This window comes from Leptosomus discolor, chromosome 2, assembly GCF_034619465.1.
Source record: "Leptosomus discolor isolate bLepDis1 chromosome 2, bLepDis1.hap2, whole genome shotgun sequence".
In the NCBI taxonomy this organism is placed as follows: Eukaryota; Metazoa; Chordata; class Aves; order Leptosomiformes; family Leptosomidae; genus Leptosomus; species Leptosomus discolor.
The window spans coordinates 56,697,278-56,715,370 of NC_141392.1; the positions used below are offsets into that span (position 1 = coordinate 56,697,278).

The 18,093-nt window shown below is 36.9% G+C and overlaps 1 protein-coding gene across 1 annotated transcript in view; it reads left to right on the forward strand.

Moving 5' to 3' along the window:
• ESR1 (estrogen receptor 1) overlaps positions 1-18,093 on the forward strand; it is a 112,286-nt gene that overhangs the window by 77,976 nt on the left and 16,217 nt on the right. Inside the window, 1 exon segment of the mRNA XM_086461105.1 lies at positions 7,928-8,066. Within this exon segment, the coding sequence (XP_086317231.1) occupies positions 7,928-8,066 (139 nt within the window).

The following is an 18,093-nucleotide window of genomic DNA, read 5'->3' on the forward strand; positions in this document are numbered from 1 at the left end:
AATAGGGCAGTATTTATTAGATCTGATGCATGCAGGGTACATTTGGTTGTAGTTTAGACTGGTGTGTACCTGAAGAGGGAAGGAGAGATTCCTGTCCTGAATGAGGCATTGGCTATTTAGACCAGGAATGGCCTCAGGATCTTTTTAGTCTTCTCGTGATGAAAGGTTACGGACTGGACAGGACTGAAAAAGTAGTCACTTTTTGCGCAAGCAGAAAGCGTTGAATGAAGTCATGACAACTTTACACATTCCTGGAAAACAGTTGAAACGGTTCTCATTTACATGAGAAATGCATTTTGCAATCATCACAGCGCAGCTTTTAGGTAGAAGCAGAACAGACACACTCCTAGAAATGGGATCTGAAATAAAAGCATCAAATGTGACATCCCCGCAGCATTATGCTCCAGGGACAGCATCAGGTGGGGAGTTTGGCTGGGGTGGTGCACCCATCAAACCTTAAGACACATCTTCTAACTCAAGCTCAGGGAGGACACCTCGTGTGGAGGAGAAGGGCAAAGGCTTGCCTGATCTTCACTTTGAGTATGGACCATGAAAACAGGGCCTCATGATCCTTTTGGCTTTTGGGGTTTTGCCCCAAACCCCAAACATCCCTAACTCACATCATGTTTACACCTGTAAATCGTGATTTTTATTTTTCAGAAAGAGTTTTAGAACTGTTAGAACTGAAAATGGCAAATGTGAAATAACATTTTAAAAAATAATTAACAGTAATTAAGAGCAGATGTTGTTCTCTCTGATCTCATCTCATTTTACTTTTGACAGATTGTTTAGGCTTAGAGGAGACAAAGTATTTAGAAGCTCTTACAGTTGTGCCACTTGCTTGGTGTTTGACTGTCAGACTTTCCTCCCTGAAACTCAGTAAATTGTAGTTAATTGTTTTCTGATTCCACTTCCAGAAACGAAAGTAATGTCCCTTTGAAAAAATTGAAGTATCAAGACTACATTTTTTAGCAAAATATTCGGACTGAAAATGTTGGATTTTAGAGATTTTTTTCAGTTTCAGTCTTCAAAATATATCTTGATTTAAAATACTGGAGTTGTATAAACGATTAAGCCAGTATGTTCATGTCATATTTATTCTCCCTCAGGAGGGAGAACTTAATAAAATTTCATATGATTTTGGTCTGAAGATCTGTGGAAAGAAGCAGGTATAAGTAGCATTATGGAAACGGCTGTGTGAATACTGAGATTCATGGAAAACAGTGTTTGTGATTCTCTGATTCACTGTTCCTTGGACTCTGTTTTGCCCTGCTGTTGTTGTGTACAGACAAGGCTATAGTCAAGATGCAAGTTTTAGCCACTTTTTAGCTTTTAGCCACCTCTTAACTAAGAGATTTCAAGGCTCAGCCTTAAGAGTGAAAATGCTGTGTGATCCATGCAAGTTCAGACCAAAATGTCACCTTCTGTGTTAGATAAACGTGTAGATCCAGGCTCACCTCTCTACTTGGATAGATTGGACACGGAGGTCGAGCACTACAGCAAGCACAGATTTCGCATTTTGAATCTCAAACAATGGTGACTGAGCTATTGGTCCTCCAACGTACTTTAGGTTAGGAGAAACAGATGCTGTTTTCCCTCTTCCTGGCTGTTTCCCGAGAAGAGAACTTGCTGTAGGAATTATTTTTCTGTTTGTCTGTTTCATCTACTTAGATATTTTTGTCTATATAAACCTCTCTTAATTTGGTTGCTTTATTGAATCGTTGCTAGCTATTAGGTTGCAGCACTCATCACTACTTCCCTGCTGTCTTTGCCAACCTAATTAGTGTTTTGTTCCAAATGTGGCCTATTACATGACTGTTACTTAGCTGAGATACTGTATTGAATTGTAAATAACTGCCTTTTTCTGTGGTTGTTGCCACTTTTCAAAACACTGCACTAAAATAGAAAAAAATAGTGGTTCATCTATGCAAATTTAAGACACAATCTAGGAATGTTCTGATTTCCCATAACATTTTTGTATAATATAACATCCTATATTTTCTGCTATAGGAGATATTACAAAAATTCCTATTGCTATCAAGTTAAAGATTTTTCTAGACAAGCAAGTAGGATATTTAGGAAACAGATAACCTTTGGAGTTCCATAGTTAGACCAATGTTGTTCAGCATATTTATAAGTTAGCTGGAAAAAAAGGTGTGAATAATGGTGATAAAAATTATGGATGATATTAAGTTGACTAAGGTGATGAAGACAAGGCTGAAAAACTGTGCAGTCCTAGTCTCACTGTCTCTGAAAGCATACAGGAGAACTAGAAAATGCTCTGAGAAGGGCAAGGTGAGTTGAAAGGTGAACAGGATAACTTTCATGTGAAGAATGACTGAATATACTAAAAATGTTTGCAAAAGAGAAAATTAGCAATGAGATGATGACCTAGGGAATGATGGTATCTTCCAATAAAATGATTAGATGCATCAAATGAAAGTAAGATAATTTTTTTTTTCAGAACAACAAGAGATTATTGTTTTCCTAGTGTTATCCGAGAGTGTGAAACTTCTTACTGAAAAGTACTATTTCTAGAGTATATAAAAAATATGAAGCAGATTAAATGCCTAAGTAGGTTCAAAAAGCATCTGGACAAACTTGGAGGAAAAACTGTTAAGGGACATTGAGCACAAAAAGACCATCTTTGGCTCTGGAAGTCCCTGAGCTGCATACCGCTGGAGCCTGAGAAAGATTCCTTTACAAGCATATGTTTATCCTGATGTATGTTTTGTCATAAACATCTGGTATCAATTGCTGTTGTAAATGGGATACTTTGCTAGACGGATCTTTGTTACTGCTTTTAAAACGTTTTACTGCTTTTGCTTTACTTTCCTTCAAAGCACCTGGAGACAGAGTCATTCTTTATGGCACAATGTTTTTTATTGTCTTGCTAAGATTGGCTGAAATTTATATTTCAGGTGTCCATCATGGTAACTAAGTCATATGGTATAAACATATAGGTAGGATTACAGTTGGATCAGATGAAAAAAGAAGACAGCTTTATCATTTATGGTGGGAAGAGGGATAGTCTGGACACCTTGTAGTTGTGTATTAAGAATATTAGTAGAAGCTGCAAAATGATGATAATTAAATGATCCCCAAATTATAGTAAGTACCCACTGGAGGACTTACTGTTGTAGGATTATATCTGCAATGACACTGGATATTTGGTCTGAGATAATGTTAATTGCTAGAGAAATTTTTTCCTTTAAAATAGAAAGCTCCTTGTTACATTAAAAGTCACTAAGGCAAATGGTGAATTTATTAGTTTCAAAATATTTGATTGGTAAAATTTGACATATATATATATATATATATATATATATATATATATGTTTGTGGTGGTTATTTCTGAGGACTGCAGGATTCACAATGTATGTTACAGCAGCAATAAATGAAAACCATCTGAGCTTTATGTTCTTTACTGCGACCAAACAATTTCGTGCATCAACCACTTCTCTGTTGTTGGCAGGGGTATATGTCTTAACTAATACTGCTTCCAGCAGTCCTTGTGCTCTTTCATGGCAACCCTTGCCTTTGGGCAACTGCCCAAACTCCCAGTTTACGAAGAGATTTCCTCATACCTGTTGTAGATGCTTGCTGCCTTCCTTTATTAGGATGATAGGGTCATACAGTTTTTGGTTTCCCAAGTCTAATGTCACCTCTAGAGAGTCATGCTTGCCAAAATAGGGCTTTTTATAGCTTTTCGTCCATGGACCCACAGCTGCTTCACGGTGTCTTATCATCTGGAAAAGAGAGTTTTGTATCATAGTGTCACTGATGCGGCACATACTACCACTTTATATTAGGAAGGATAATCAGTTTAGTTTGAACATTACCATTCTGTGTTCTACACATAACACAAAATTTACTTGCCCCCTACTCTTAGCTGAGTGCTCAGAAGACCTTTCTGGCTTTTCAGAATTTCAGATTTCCATGAGTATACAAGAGTTTGTGAACAATTATTGTGTTCTGTGTTTGCAGTCACTCAAAAACCTGTTAATTTATCTGTATATGGGAAAGATGTGGTCCAGCTATGGCTTTTATTCTGTGTCTTTCTCCTGCCAGGCATAAGATATATGAATGGCTTAAAGGCAGTCTAGGTCTTGTAGGTTTTGGCCACACAAGAATTTTGATATGTCTCATAAGATCATGCAGTTGGTCAGTCTGGTGTATGGAATCAGATGTAGCTTATATCCATAAGCTGCAATTAATTAATTTATCAACAGTTTTCCTTAAAGCACAGTAACAAAAAATTTGGAATTAAAAAATACTTTTTCTTTCAAAACTTGCCAGCATTAAAACAAACCTGATATTTGAGAATGCAGTGCACATCCACACATAATTTCAGTGACATTAAAGTGCAGTGTGCTCTGAGTGATGAAGCGACTAATGATTTATTCATCGTTTAATTTAACCTTCTGTAACATTATTTTGAATTAGCTTGCTTGAAAAGAGTATGTCTTAAAAATAATAATTAAATCTTGATTAATGTTCCTGATGATAGCAAATTCATGGAAATTTAATATGTTGCTTGGATAATAACTGCTTTTAGTGTTAACAGTGGCCCCTCTTTTGTAGCCTGACTTGGAGCAGGTTTAGCTTCCAACATGGGCTTCTGTATGTTATGCCATTACCTTCTGTAATGCCATTCTCTTTTTCTTTAGTTATTTGCCCATTGCAGTCCTTTAACCCCTTTAGTCTATTCAGCTTCACAAAGAGTAACGAAATTCCTCTTATTCCTCACTAGAGGGCATGTTTTTCAATGCTTGATTTTGACATTTCTCTCATTCTCTCCAACTTCTCCTCCTGCTTGAGAAATGGTTACCAGATTCACGTAACAGAGAGGTAATTTAACTTCCTTACTCCCTCAGATTTTCCCTGGCTTTTTATAAAGTTCATTGCCTATATTAGATGTAGCTCTCCCTAGAAGCTCAAACTGATTTTGTCTCCATCATTTCCAAGTCCTCTTTGTAGCCGCTACTGTTTCCATCTTGTATATACGCTTAATATTCTTGGTTTTAAACCTTTGTCTATACTTTTTATGATGAAGCCAGTGAGTGATTTAGGTTACTTACATTATCAACCTGCTTTTTGCATTATTTCCCACATGCCATCATGACATCTGAATCATGATTTCTGTTTTTTCCATGTCATCATTAAAAAATTGTCTAGGGTAAAGAAGTAAACTATGTAGCGTTCCGTTAGAAATGCTTCAGATCAGTTCAGTTCATTACCCTTTTGCCATTACGTACTGAGATGCATCATTTCAACTTTTTTAACTCAGTTAATCTGTTGTATGTTTTTACAAAATCAGATGTCTTGTAAAGCCTGTTTCATCAAACTATTATTTTTATCAACTAAACTTACAGTGTCACCTAAAAAGCCATCAAAGTAATTTGATAAGAATTTTATGAGTTACAGCTGATGTGTATTATTATATTACAGACTTCTAATCCTGCATTAATCAAGGTTTGTGATGTTTTGTTACAGAACCCAAAGTAGGTGTCAGGCGGACAGATCATTTAATGCTTTAAACTATGGACTCACAATCAGTTTTCTTTTTCATCCCAGTTTTTTGAAAATTCTTTAGCGTCACTGAAATGAGTTAATATTCCAGATCGCAATAATATTGTTGGCCAATCATTTAGGATTTTTTAATGCAAAGTATTCACTTTCAGGTACTTTGAAAGATGTTAATACTGTTGGGCAGTATATTTCTATTCTCAGAGCAGGCTAATAAAATATCCCTCCACTATGATACTAGTAAGGTAATTTATTAGCATTTCTTTCTTTCTTTAGTTTTTGTGCAGATTACTTAGCTTCAGCGCAATCTAAAATTTCATATGTGGGGATGGGGAAAAATAGAGCTAATAAAAAGATAGGGCTTAAAAGGGGTTTGAGAATAGGTGCAGTAAAAATAGAGACCAAGACAGTGTGGAGAACAATGCAAAGTATTTTGGCATTGAGAATATTGTAGAATAAGCAGATTTTTGCAGGAAAGTGGGTTGCCACAGTTGTAGCAAGCTCAGTTTTCATACAATAATCAAAGCAATCTACTGCAGAATAGTGTGCAGCCACGGGAAATCATGTCAATATGACTGACTTGTAAAACACTGATTGCAAACTTCAGACACCACACAGGGACCTGTGCTCCTGGATTGCTGTGGTACTGTTCAAGCATAGATAAAAACATGATATTATTATGCGGTGTTGTACTGAAGCAATACTTAATGGTAAACATGGTGTTTATTGTTTGTTCTCTGTATGTAGGCAGCAGTTTTTTCTGCATTTCATTCTTGAGGGCCATAGTCAATGCTCTTAAGAATGTTGCTCTTTGAAGTTTCATTTCTGTTGTTTCAGGCTGTTTTGTGACTCAGGCAAATGTGGTTCCATCAGTCTGTGAAGTCTGAAATTAATTTTTGCATTTGGTAGTAACAGAAAAATACAGGAAAACACAACTTCCCCCCACCTCCTCAATAGTTATCATTTTCATACGAATAACAGGTACTGCAACTGTCTAAATTCACTCCTAATGACTGACAGATGAGTTATAGTTCAGACGTGTCAAAGCTGTTTGCTTTTTTGAATGAGTCTTTATGAATGAACTGATTAGCTCTTTCAGAATTTTTCATTAAAAGTAATTATATCAACAGCTGTTTTGCAGAACATAACAGTATTTTCTAGGTTATTGTGAACTATATTTTGTTCCTTGTCTTCCTCTTGGTTATTTGAAAGATATATTTCATAGCACAACATTTAACTTAAAAATGTGTGCCTCTTATTTTCTTTTTCTCAAGATGTTACTTGAGAGTATGTCAGCTATGTTCCTTGAAATTGACTCAGTATATACCTCTAGTGTGGACACAACACAGAACAAAAATCATTGTGATTTGATGGGCTAGTAAAGTAGTTCACCCTGTAATTTGTATTGTGAAGACTAACATGAATCAATTACAATTGAAAAAAAAATTATGGCATGTGATGAAATGACATATGAAATGTGTTTCACTCATAACACTGAGTAAAAGATAAATAAGATCTGTTTTAAGGGAACTTCTACACATTTCATTTAAGCAAGTTCATGCTAATTTTAAAAAATAAATTATGCTAGGATCTAATAAATTGTATGCAGTCTCCCCTTCACTTGTATCTTTGGATTGAAAGTAATGTTCATGAAAAATGAGACTCTCAAATAGAGAATAATACAGTCTGTTCCATGAAATGAACACAGGAGTGACCACTGTCATCATGCTTTTTTATCTACCTTAATAATTTTTCTTTCATATACATATTTTAGTGTCGCTATAAGCAACCTCTTTGCTTTGCATTCATTGTTTCTTGTGTTGTTTAAATACAGAGTAAGAAAGACAGGTCACCTCTTTCCTCCAGGTGCTATAGTCCAATAGAAATATAAGCATGTGGTTTACCAGTGAATTCTGATTGTGCAGCGATCATCATTTGCTTCCCAGTTTATTTGAAATGCAGCGTTGGGCCCTCCTCCACACAGATACAGCACTTGCAGTATGGTGAATTGTTCACGAGTCTGTAAAACAACATTCCACCAGGAAAAGTGGTCTGGAGTTAGCTGATTAGAGCTATCATTTCATTTTATAAGAGGCATTTTTCCATTTTCCCTCCATGATGTCCCAGGCAGCATGGCACTGGAGCAGACGGATGCACCTTTCTGCAGTGTGTGCCCGGCCTCCCAGGCCACCAGCAACAAGCGTGGGGATAGAGGTGCTCGCCTGGCTCTTGCCCTGCTCTAACTGAGCCCAAAATGTAAAGAGAAATAAATATCTGTTGGCTTGCTTTTTCTTTCCAGTTGTCCAGCTGCAATGCACTTTTAAACCTGATTCTCTGAATAATGTTGTTCCACTTACAAAGCTGGAGTGTTTTTACTGTCTCCTATTTATTCTTTCAGGATTTGTGGATTTAACACTCCATGATCAGGTCCACCTACTGGAATGTGCCTGGTTAGAGATACTGATGATTGGCTTAGTCTGGCGCTCCATGGAACATCCAGGAAAGCTTTTATTTGCACCTAACCTATTACTGGACAGGTCAGTCTGCATGTTGCTGTGAATTATTGAAGTTAATTTGCTTTACTGCAATCAGATTAATTTTTAGCTCATGGTCATCTCACTGATACTACAATTCGACAGAATTTTGTAAGTGAGCAGGGTTACAGTGGGTAGGACTGGAAAAGGAACTCTAAAAAAACCTAGAAATGCTCTGGAATGTGATGCTGGTCATTTATTAGACAAGAAACATATCTGGAATTCACCTGCTTCTGGAGATACTTTCAAAGGCATCAGAAAATTTCTCTTATAATTTGTACTGTTGCAAACTTAAATTAAATTAAAATTAAATACTGAACCCTAGTCACTTTAATTCAGATCATTATTTTTGTTCACCTAAAACCCTCCTAGTTATTCTTAGTATGGTTTAGCAGCCAACCAAAATTTCAGAAGAAAGTTTTAGTAGAGTCTCAATTGCAATCTTATTTATTTGTAAAGAATACAGTGTTTGTTTTTGTTTTTTTTTTCTCCTGAATACTGGAGTCAAATATGTAAAACACATACCTGCTTGATGCCCTAAGCCTTTTTTAGCCAGTCTTGCTAATATGCTGTAGGTGTTTCTAAGTGAAAGAGAAAAACACGCATCCCTGCCATACAACAATATCCTGGATTTTAGCTGGCAGTCTTCACAAATAAAAACAGGAAAACTGATAGACTTTTACCGTATTTACTAGCCATCTTAATGTGAACTCAGGTTCTCTTTTTTTTTTTTTTTTTTTTTTCCAGTCATGAAAAATTTCTGCCTTGGGAAAGAGTGTTAAAAGAGAATAATCTGTGAGCAGAGGTTTTGGCAAATGACTGTGGTAAATCTACAAAAAGTTATTTAGGAGTCATCCTAGCTATTGGTAGTCCTCTTTGGTTGAAGACTACCACCCACGTGACGGAGTTCGCAGGAGAGAGCTTGTGTGCACACTGGTTGCTTCAGTGCAGAGTTTGACATCTTAGTCTAAACTGAAGGTGGAGGAAGAGCTGAGCTGAGGAGATAGAGTATGTAGTGAGGCAGCTGAGAGCTGGGGAAGCTTCTGATCTCATCACACAGCTGCAGGGACAGTGAGCTACAGCAGAGTGGTGGCAACAAAAAGTCAAGGGCAGTGCCTTCAGCTACTGCAACCATTAGCTGGGTGAGTGAATCAAAACTCTTAAGGCAGAAAAACATCTTTTGAGCCACTTGTTCTTTTAACAGTGGGGTGCTGAGTTTTCATGTTTGCATTTGCGCAGTGTTAATCCTTTGATTCCCTTGATTTCTGTTTTTTAAAAAATAAGGTTTATTTTTTGTATTTTAGTAAAATACAAATGAAAATGCCAAACAGTCCAAAATATAATATTTCATAGGAATAGAGAAGTATTTATTACCTTAGGAAAAGCCCTATTCCAGTTGTGTAAGTGCATGATCTGTGAGCTATGTAACTAGATATATATAAAACACATCCTCATTTTGTGATTTTCCCACTACATCTGAAAAGAATCTTTTGTTTTCTGTGCAGATAGTACTTTACAATGTTTCGGTAGACAAAAGATTAGGTACAATAGAAAAACATCAGAACTAAAATCCCCATGCTCTGAATAAAATGGAGTCTGAGCTGTTTATTCACACAGTTTAAGCCAACTCTGTTGTAGTAAAGAAAACAATTGCATGCAATTGGAACCATATATTTATTTAGTGCTCAAAAATCAGTTAGCTTCGTAAGCAAAGCAGGCTCTTTGTTTCCTGACTTTCAAACAAAGCTATTTCTAAAAATAGAGATCTAGTACATCTTATTTTCAAATAGTAAGAAACATGTTTCTAAGGCATCATATACTTGCCTCACTCCACTTGGCAGGTTATTTGCTGAAACTAAAATAGTAAATTACTTGACTCTGGGGAGCACTGATATGCTAATTACCAAACTAATTGTTGATTTACTAGTTAATTAGTGCTAACAATAGTTTGATGTGCTAATTTGATTTAGTCAAGTTGCCTTATGAGAATGTTATAAGGTATATTGTTTGTCAGGCTTGAGAAGGCAGGACAGAGCCTGATTCAAAACCTGTTTAACTCAATAGAGCCCTTATGCTGCATCAGGTATTTGAGCAAATAGGACAAGAGTGCAAAACTTGTTTGATTCACTATTGTTGATCCAAATAATGAAATCATCTGATTGAATTGCCAAAATAATGGAAAAGATGGATACTGTAGCACAATTTCCTTTCACCTGTTCTTCTCTCCTTACCCTTCAGCATGTTCTTTACAGGATACTCCTTTTCAGTGTTTTCATCCACAGTGTTTTGTCCTGAATCCCCATCATGCTTTCTTGTTACCTGCTGTATGGGTTTACAGCACTTGCCATTATTATTTTAGCTACTGTCGATAAACCAGAGTCACCAACTATAGATGGTAAAACCTAGATCTCTCTCTAACCTGTATTCTTCTGGACTTAGTGCAAATTCAGGATTGTTAATACAGAGCTTTACCACATTTTGCATATGCCTCTAGCTCTCTCTGAACATTCTGTGGCAGGCATCTTCTCTGATTTGCATATCACTTTAATTTTTCACATTCAGGGTTCTCTGATCTCTAACATTCTTTCTGTCTAGAATCTTGGAGATAAATAGTCGTGCAGATATGTACATAAAGCTCAGGTCACATCAAGTTTTGTTATGCAACTTTTTACCTTTTGGCTAGATAAATACGGTCTTGACTTGTTCATATCTGTCTGAAATGCCATAAAAAAACCATTCCAACTTTGCTCTTTTTCTGAACAAATCTGATTTTTCTTCTTCCAGCTCACTTCTTCTACTTGGGTCATATTAAACATGAGCTTGTCTTGTCTCTGAAGATCTTTTAGAGACCGTCTTTTCTCATTTTGTGAGAGTCTACTTGTTACATCTTCAAATAAGTACCTCTATAATTTCCTATGCAACTGTTCACCCTTAGAAGACTCCTTGAAAATATCTGTAAAGCAGCCCTTTGTTATTCTAAGTTCCTTCTTAAAATCTTGTTTTGCCTCTTAAAAAGAATTATACAACTAAGCTGCCAGTATGTATAGACTACTGCCTTCTGCACAGATGAATATCATCACGTTATCCCTTTCTACTGCCTCTCTGCCTTGTAATTAGATAGGGTATTCTGTGGGGTAATGCACCCTGCCTTATTCTGTTAACACACTACCTAAACACTTCAGTCTTAGTTCAAAATCAGGAATTCTAGCAGTCTGGCAGTTACATAAAACTGGTACATTTTTACAATATAAAACCGATGCTATTAAAAAAGCTCAAATGACAATAATTACAGATTAGAAAAATAGGCCCAATCGGGAAATACAATGGCATACTCACAGCACTTGCAATTAATGTACAGTACCTGGTACAATCAAAGAAAGCCCAGGATAAATGCAAATCTTTTATATTCTGGTTTTGAAAATTAGTATCTTGTATAAGGCAAATCTAGAAGTAAAGGCTTAGGTTTCTAACAGGACAAACCAGATGTTTCCTGTTTGGACAGTTCCCAAGAAACTAGACATTAAATATGTCATTAGACCAGGCCTGAAATTTGTCAGGCCTGACAATAGAGTGTAATTTTGAAGAAAATGTCATGTTTCTTCAGGAATAAGAAAGACATATTTTATTATATTTTTAAAGGATTTGTTGCATTCAAACACCATGCTGAACAGAGGTTGCTCAAAGGTTTGAAACATAATTGTAAAGAAACTTATAGTAGAAATAGCTGAATTGCTGACTGAAGTGGATGGCTTCTCACCTGAAACATCCTCAGTATCAAGAAAAGGGGAAATGCAGTGCCATGTTTCAAAAAGATGGGTGGGACCTCTGCCCAGTAAGCCTGGTAACCGTTGTAAGGAAATTATTGGGGTACTGTCTAAAGAAGACAATTGGTGTGAACGAACATGATGTTGTGGTAAAGGGTCACTATGCATTTCGTAAGGGGAAGCTACACGTTATGAACACATGGGAGTCCTCTGAAGAAATTAACAGGCAAGTGGATGAGGGACTTCTTGTTTGGTATACAAAAAGTATTAAACAAGGTCCAAATTTTATGTATACAAAGGTGAACTGATGCGTACAGGAAAAGAATAATCCTAATCTTCATTAACTACATTCTGAATTGGTCGTTCCATCTCCCTCTTAACAGTAGCCATTTCTACGGAACCAGTTCTTTGTTTGCCAGCAGTCGAAAAGTATATAGAGTGCAGCTTTCCCCCCACGAATCATTACAACAGGGGAAAAATAGTACAAGTCATTGTTATTCCACTGTTTAAATCTATGCTGCATCTGTGCTTGGAAAATCGTGCCTTTCTGATTTTCCTTATGTTAACAGGAATATTGAAAAAACAGGGAAGGTACCCAGGGGGCTGCGTAGGCAATCAAAGAGAGAGATGAGCTTTGGTACAAAGAATAAATAAATAGACTGACTTCTCTACCTGTGATGCTCAATAGGAGAAGGGAAACAAAATAGAGATGATTGGAATTGCACAAAGTCATGAGCACGTTGAGAAGATGGATGGCAATCCAGAAGTTACTATCTCTTCCAATCTAGCACTAGAGGTAATCGCTTGAAATCAGCAGATCCATATGCCTATACACTTGGCCCAGGGCTAAATATACCTTTGATATGAGCCAATACTGCTGTTCTCATGTTACGTTCTAATGTTATTTTCTTATCATGAATGCAAAAAATGTCCAGTGGCAAAAAATCAGTATAGGGACTTATAAAATTTCAGTTAAATATAGTCAGTATTTCCATGTTTCTACCAGGTTGTTTCCTTCTTTCTATGGAGAAATCTAGTTTGCTCTTCAGTTGTTGGTTGTTTTTTTTTTTTAATTTGGAAACTTGTTTACTTCCTCTTCCAGTGCTCAAAGGAAATTTTTCATTCTTTCAGAAGAAATTGAAGCATAACTCCTTTACTTAAATTTTACCTTTACTTCCCTTTCGTATTAAGCAACAGCAGGAGGCCATGCATCCCTCTAAACTGCAGCTAGCATAATTCACTTCTTTCATGGCTTTGGTCTGAAAGTTTCTCACCACATCTGAAATGAATCTTTTAAGTTTTCTGTGCAGATAGTGCTTTCCAGTGTTTTGGTAAACAGGAGATTAGATACAATAGAAAAGCATGAGGATGAAATCTGAGTATGTTTTGCTAGTCCGTCACCTTGTAAAATGTTCCAAATGCCTGAGGACATCACATTTGTCTGTCACTTGAGTGAACGCACAACATTTTTTTTTGGCACTCTGTAATTGTGGACGCATTAGTTACCATTGACTTATTAGAAAAATGGAAGCAAAGTGGTCACAGACGCTTGATACAGAATGTTTCATTAGGGACCTGCTGCTCTTTCTTATTTCGAAGGGAAGAAGCCCATAGGCAACAAGTATATCCAAATTTGCTCTTCAAAATAAATTTGAAAAGCAATTGTACATTTAATTTTCATTCTGTCTTTAGTAGCAGTAGATTCTGTGCTGGAAACCCAACTCAAACAGTCATTCAGTCATCAGGCTACTTACCTGATAGGGCTGAATGGATCAACTTGTAGAAAGTAAGGAATCTCTTGAAATAATTAAATTTCTCTTTCATCTTTCACTTTATTGTTGGATTTTGAGATGTATTGTTGTATTGTAGACCCCAGAGATTGAAAAAAATATTACAAGAGGCAGAATTATACATTTTAAAACAATGCAAAAGGAATAATTTCTATTTATAATAAATCAGTCTTTACTGTGCCTTGGAGCAAAATTCAAAGACTACCTGATTTTGAAATTCAAAAAACCTAAACATAAATTAGGAGGACCTTTCCAGAGTTTGGGGAGGTGCTGGGTAATGTTCAAAGTGATGAACTCTTTCAAAAAAATAAAGAAAAAAGAAAAACCCCTCTCATTATGATCTTCCCAACTTTCAACTGTTAGAAAAAGACGTTCCCTGGTTAGGTCTGTAGACATAGGACAGAAGTTTTCAGAGAGAATGAAATCATTTCTGGATTCAAGATAACCCCTACACAAATTCTAAGATTGCTTGTTCATCTAGTCACTCTGACCTTGGAAGTTCAGGCCCCAGTTCTAGGTCATGTTGAATTTGATGCTGATCTTTCCAAAATTAAACTTTCTTTGCATTTCTGATACGAAGAGAATTTTGAAATATTTTTGGCTTTAAGGTGATGCAGACTGAATGTAAATTAAACTGAACAAGGCCTTCCTGTCAACAAGAATAACATTTTTTCAGCCAATTATTGTAACTTTATTACTCCCAAATGGAGAGCTTTCATAATAATTTTCTAATCTGAATATCTCAAACGCAACAAAAAAAAATCAGTTTCTTAGAATTATTATAGCAGCATTTTAGAGATTTTTTCCTATCCGACACGTTTGTGGATCCATTTCACACCATATATTGCCAAGAAAAAGATAATTAAAAAGGTACTAAGTTGTTAATTGTCTGTATGTTTCAGACCTGATTCACCACTGCTGAAATGTATAGTGTACTCTTACTTTGTCTGCCTAGGTAGATGTTCCTCTGTTGATCTAATCAGGAAAGACACTCAGTCATGGCTACATGGCTCTGAGGGCAAGAGCTAAGGGCATAGGAGCCCAGGTGGTCAACCCACTGCGGCAGCTGAGGAGAAAGAGCTTGGGGAAGAGTGGACAGATCCTGCAGGTCAACAGCTGGTAGCATAACTGGTGTCAACAACAGGGATTCAACTGTTATGATCATGGAACCTGCTCTGAAGACAAAGTTGGCTAAGAAGAGATGGGATCAACCTCCTCAAGTGGGGCAAAATCTTAATTTCAACAGGCTGACCAATCTGGTGAGGGAGCTTTAAACCAGGAATGACAGGGGAGGAAGATGACGACCCACAAACAAGTGAGAAAGGGTTAGACTGGACTGGCAAGAAACGGTTCAGGGTGATGTGGACAGGAGGGATGTTGTAATCAACAAAATGTAATAGTAAGACACCCCCGCTAAGTGTGTGTATGTGCATAAATATGGAAGTGCCTGCAGGACACGGGGGTAGCTCCATACATTTTTTGGGAAATCAGCACAACTGGGCAGTCCTTGAGCCAGCAATGCCTTCTCGTGGCAAAGAAGGCCAATAGCCTCCTGGGCTGCGTCAGGAGAAGCATTACAAGCAGCTAGAGGTAGGTGATCCTTCCTCGCTGCTCAGCCATTCTGAGGCAAATCTGGAGTGCTGTGTCCAGTTCTGAGCTCCCCAGTACAAGATAGACATGTACTACTGGAGTGAGTCCAGTGAAGGGCCACAAAGATGAGTAGTGGACTGGAGCATCTCTCCTACAAGGAGAGGCTGAGAAGACTCTGATCTGATCAATGCGTATAAATACGTGATGGGGGAGGAAGTAAAGAAGATGGAGCAAGATTCTTCTCAGTCACAGGACAAGAGGTTGTGGTGTCTCAGTCCTTGGAGATACAGAAAATCCAATAGGATATAGTCCTGAGCAACCTGTTGTAGGTGGCCTTGCTCTGAGCAGGGGGCATTGAACTAAATCATCTCCAGACAGCCTGCCCAACTTCAATAATTCTGGTATTCTGTGACTAACTGTGGGTGAAACCCACTCTAAAACAGATTTTTATTTCTTTTTTTAATTTATAAATGTGCTACTCCACATTTATTGCAAATATTTATCAATGATGACTTAAATCTTGGACTTACTTTAAAACTTTTGAATATATTTTAGCCAGTGATTGATCCAAGCCTCTGATCTGATAAGCCTATATCAAAAAAGAAACAAAGGGCTCTTAATAGTACACTCCAGGAACAGCAGGATGTAATTGACTGTAGTTTTTAAATTTCTTCAGGGTGTGTCAATTGAAAGACAATGTTCAGGGAGAAATGGGATGAGTAAAAGATGTTGCTACCTCTGAATAACTTTGCTACCACCTTTAGTAATAAAGGCTCATGAACAAGCTGATTCAATAAAACCCCAACAAAACAAACACGCACAGAAAACAACATGACAGAACCACTACAGAACAAGCCTTGTATCTTTAATTTCTCTCTTTCTGAAGGTCTCACCTTCAAGTCCACCTACCACATACTGGTCCATTTGTGTGACAGTACAAGCCTAATTGTTGTGATCAAAACAGGCATTTTTTTAAAGAAAAATGCTTTTTAACCTCGTGAGTACTGACACAAAACAATAAATAAGCTAGGCATTTCCCTTCATCTGCAGGCCTTGCATTTGATATCGTGGTTTAGTTTACCCATGATAGTCTCTGGTTTTCTCTTTGCCTCCTGTTCTTTGGAGATTGCTGTTTCGTTCTAGAGCTTTGGGGGCTAATTTTTTTCAGACTTTATTTTTTTCCTGCTCGCTTTTTCCCTAACCTTTTCTACCGCCTCCAGAGTTTTTTGTTAAATGCAGGATGGTCTGAAGTAAAATTTCACTGTTGATAACAATTTTCTCATCTTTTTGGGATTGCTACAGCATAGCACTGTAGAAAATGGGGAATCCTCAGTTAGTTAAATAGCCCTGCACGCCTATCTGGCAGTATTTAAGGCATCCCAATGGATGGTCTTGATTTGATTTTAAAACCTTGGAGATGGAGATTTCCTGACAATCCACTTCCTTAAGCTATTTTAGTGCATCACTTTACATAGGAGTAGCAAGTGTTTATTGATGTCTACTAATAGAACTAATGTATATAAATACACATTAATGTATATAAATAACATCTCTTGTCTTAAAGAAAGGCACCATCTATGCATAAAGTCTGCAACAATATTCTGATGGAGAGAACATTAGAAAAATGATGAAATATTTTGACAATTCTTTAGTGCTTCAGAAATAGCACAGGATAAAATGGTTCTGCTCTATCTTTTGTCTGTTCCCAGTGTCCCTGAATTTCCTTTCTTATTTGGATGTATTTTAGCATCTGTCATTTGGCGTGTGAATTAGCCACTACTTTTTGTTCAGAGCTAGCACAAGGAGCAACCACAGAGACATTAGAAAAGATTAGCAAACCTCAGAGGATGGTGGGATGGTAATTTTGTCAGTACTGGAAGAGGTAGGAGTTGCCTATTTGAGCCTCAGGCTCAACCCTAATTGTTGCTCTGTTTCTCTATAGAAGAGAGAGAGTTGTGCTGGGTGAAAACCGCTGCTGTGCATGGGCAACCACTTTTATAAACCCGTTTTGGGGAAGTGATGAAAACCAACAGGAGTAACTCAAATGGCACGTTATGTGAAAATCTCTAAGCATTACCACCCAGCTCAGTGGAGGAAGAGACCCTTGCTTTTAGGTGTCCCTTCTGTCTCTGCATCTTTTCCTCCCTCAAAATTATGTTTGAAACTTATATTTCAGTTTTATTTCTTATTTGGAAAATGTGTGTTTCAAGAAACCCCTGAAAGGAAAAAAAAACTTGATTCCATGCTGAATTATGCTAATTTCAGTCCAGTACTTCTCCAACTGCCCAGCTGATTCATGCATTGATACTAATGGTACATATATTTCAATAAGTAGCCAAAAATATCGTATTTGTATAAACAACAGAAAATAATTACTGCAACATTGTTATAAATCTGCTCATAAAGATTTTAGTGAACTATGTCCCACCCCAAAAAAGAAAGAATAAAAAAAAGAAAGCATAATTCATATTTGAAGTTAACTTTCTCAAAAATGTACATGCTCTCACTTCAGGTTTCCTCCCTCTGAATTTGTGTCCCTGCCTCTGGACAGATAAACATTCTTCCTTGCCTATGCCATGACTGAATAACTAATGAATTAGAAAAAAAGCCTAACCAAATATAATAGAAGTATGAGAATGAGATGTAAGGAGGATAAAATGCCAAAAAGATATGCACTGAGAATGAATAAAATGTAATTAATAGAAAGGACGGTACTCCTTCCAAACTTTTCTCCAAAATACAATCCAAGTTTAAACTGATGAAAAGATTTTGAAATATGAGAAAGTTGGGTTAACTTTTAATATTTTTGTCCTCTATTTTATATTCTGTGCCAGATTTATGCATAAACTGAAGCCAAAAGGCTGTAATATGGTGATGAGGTTTTTT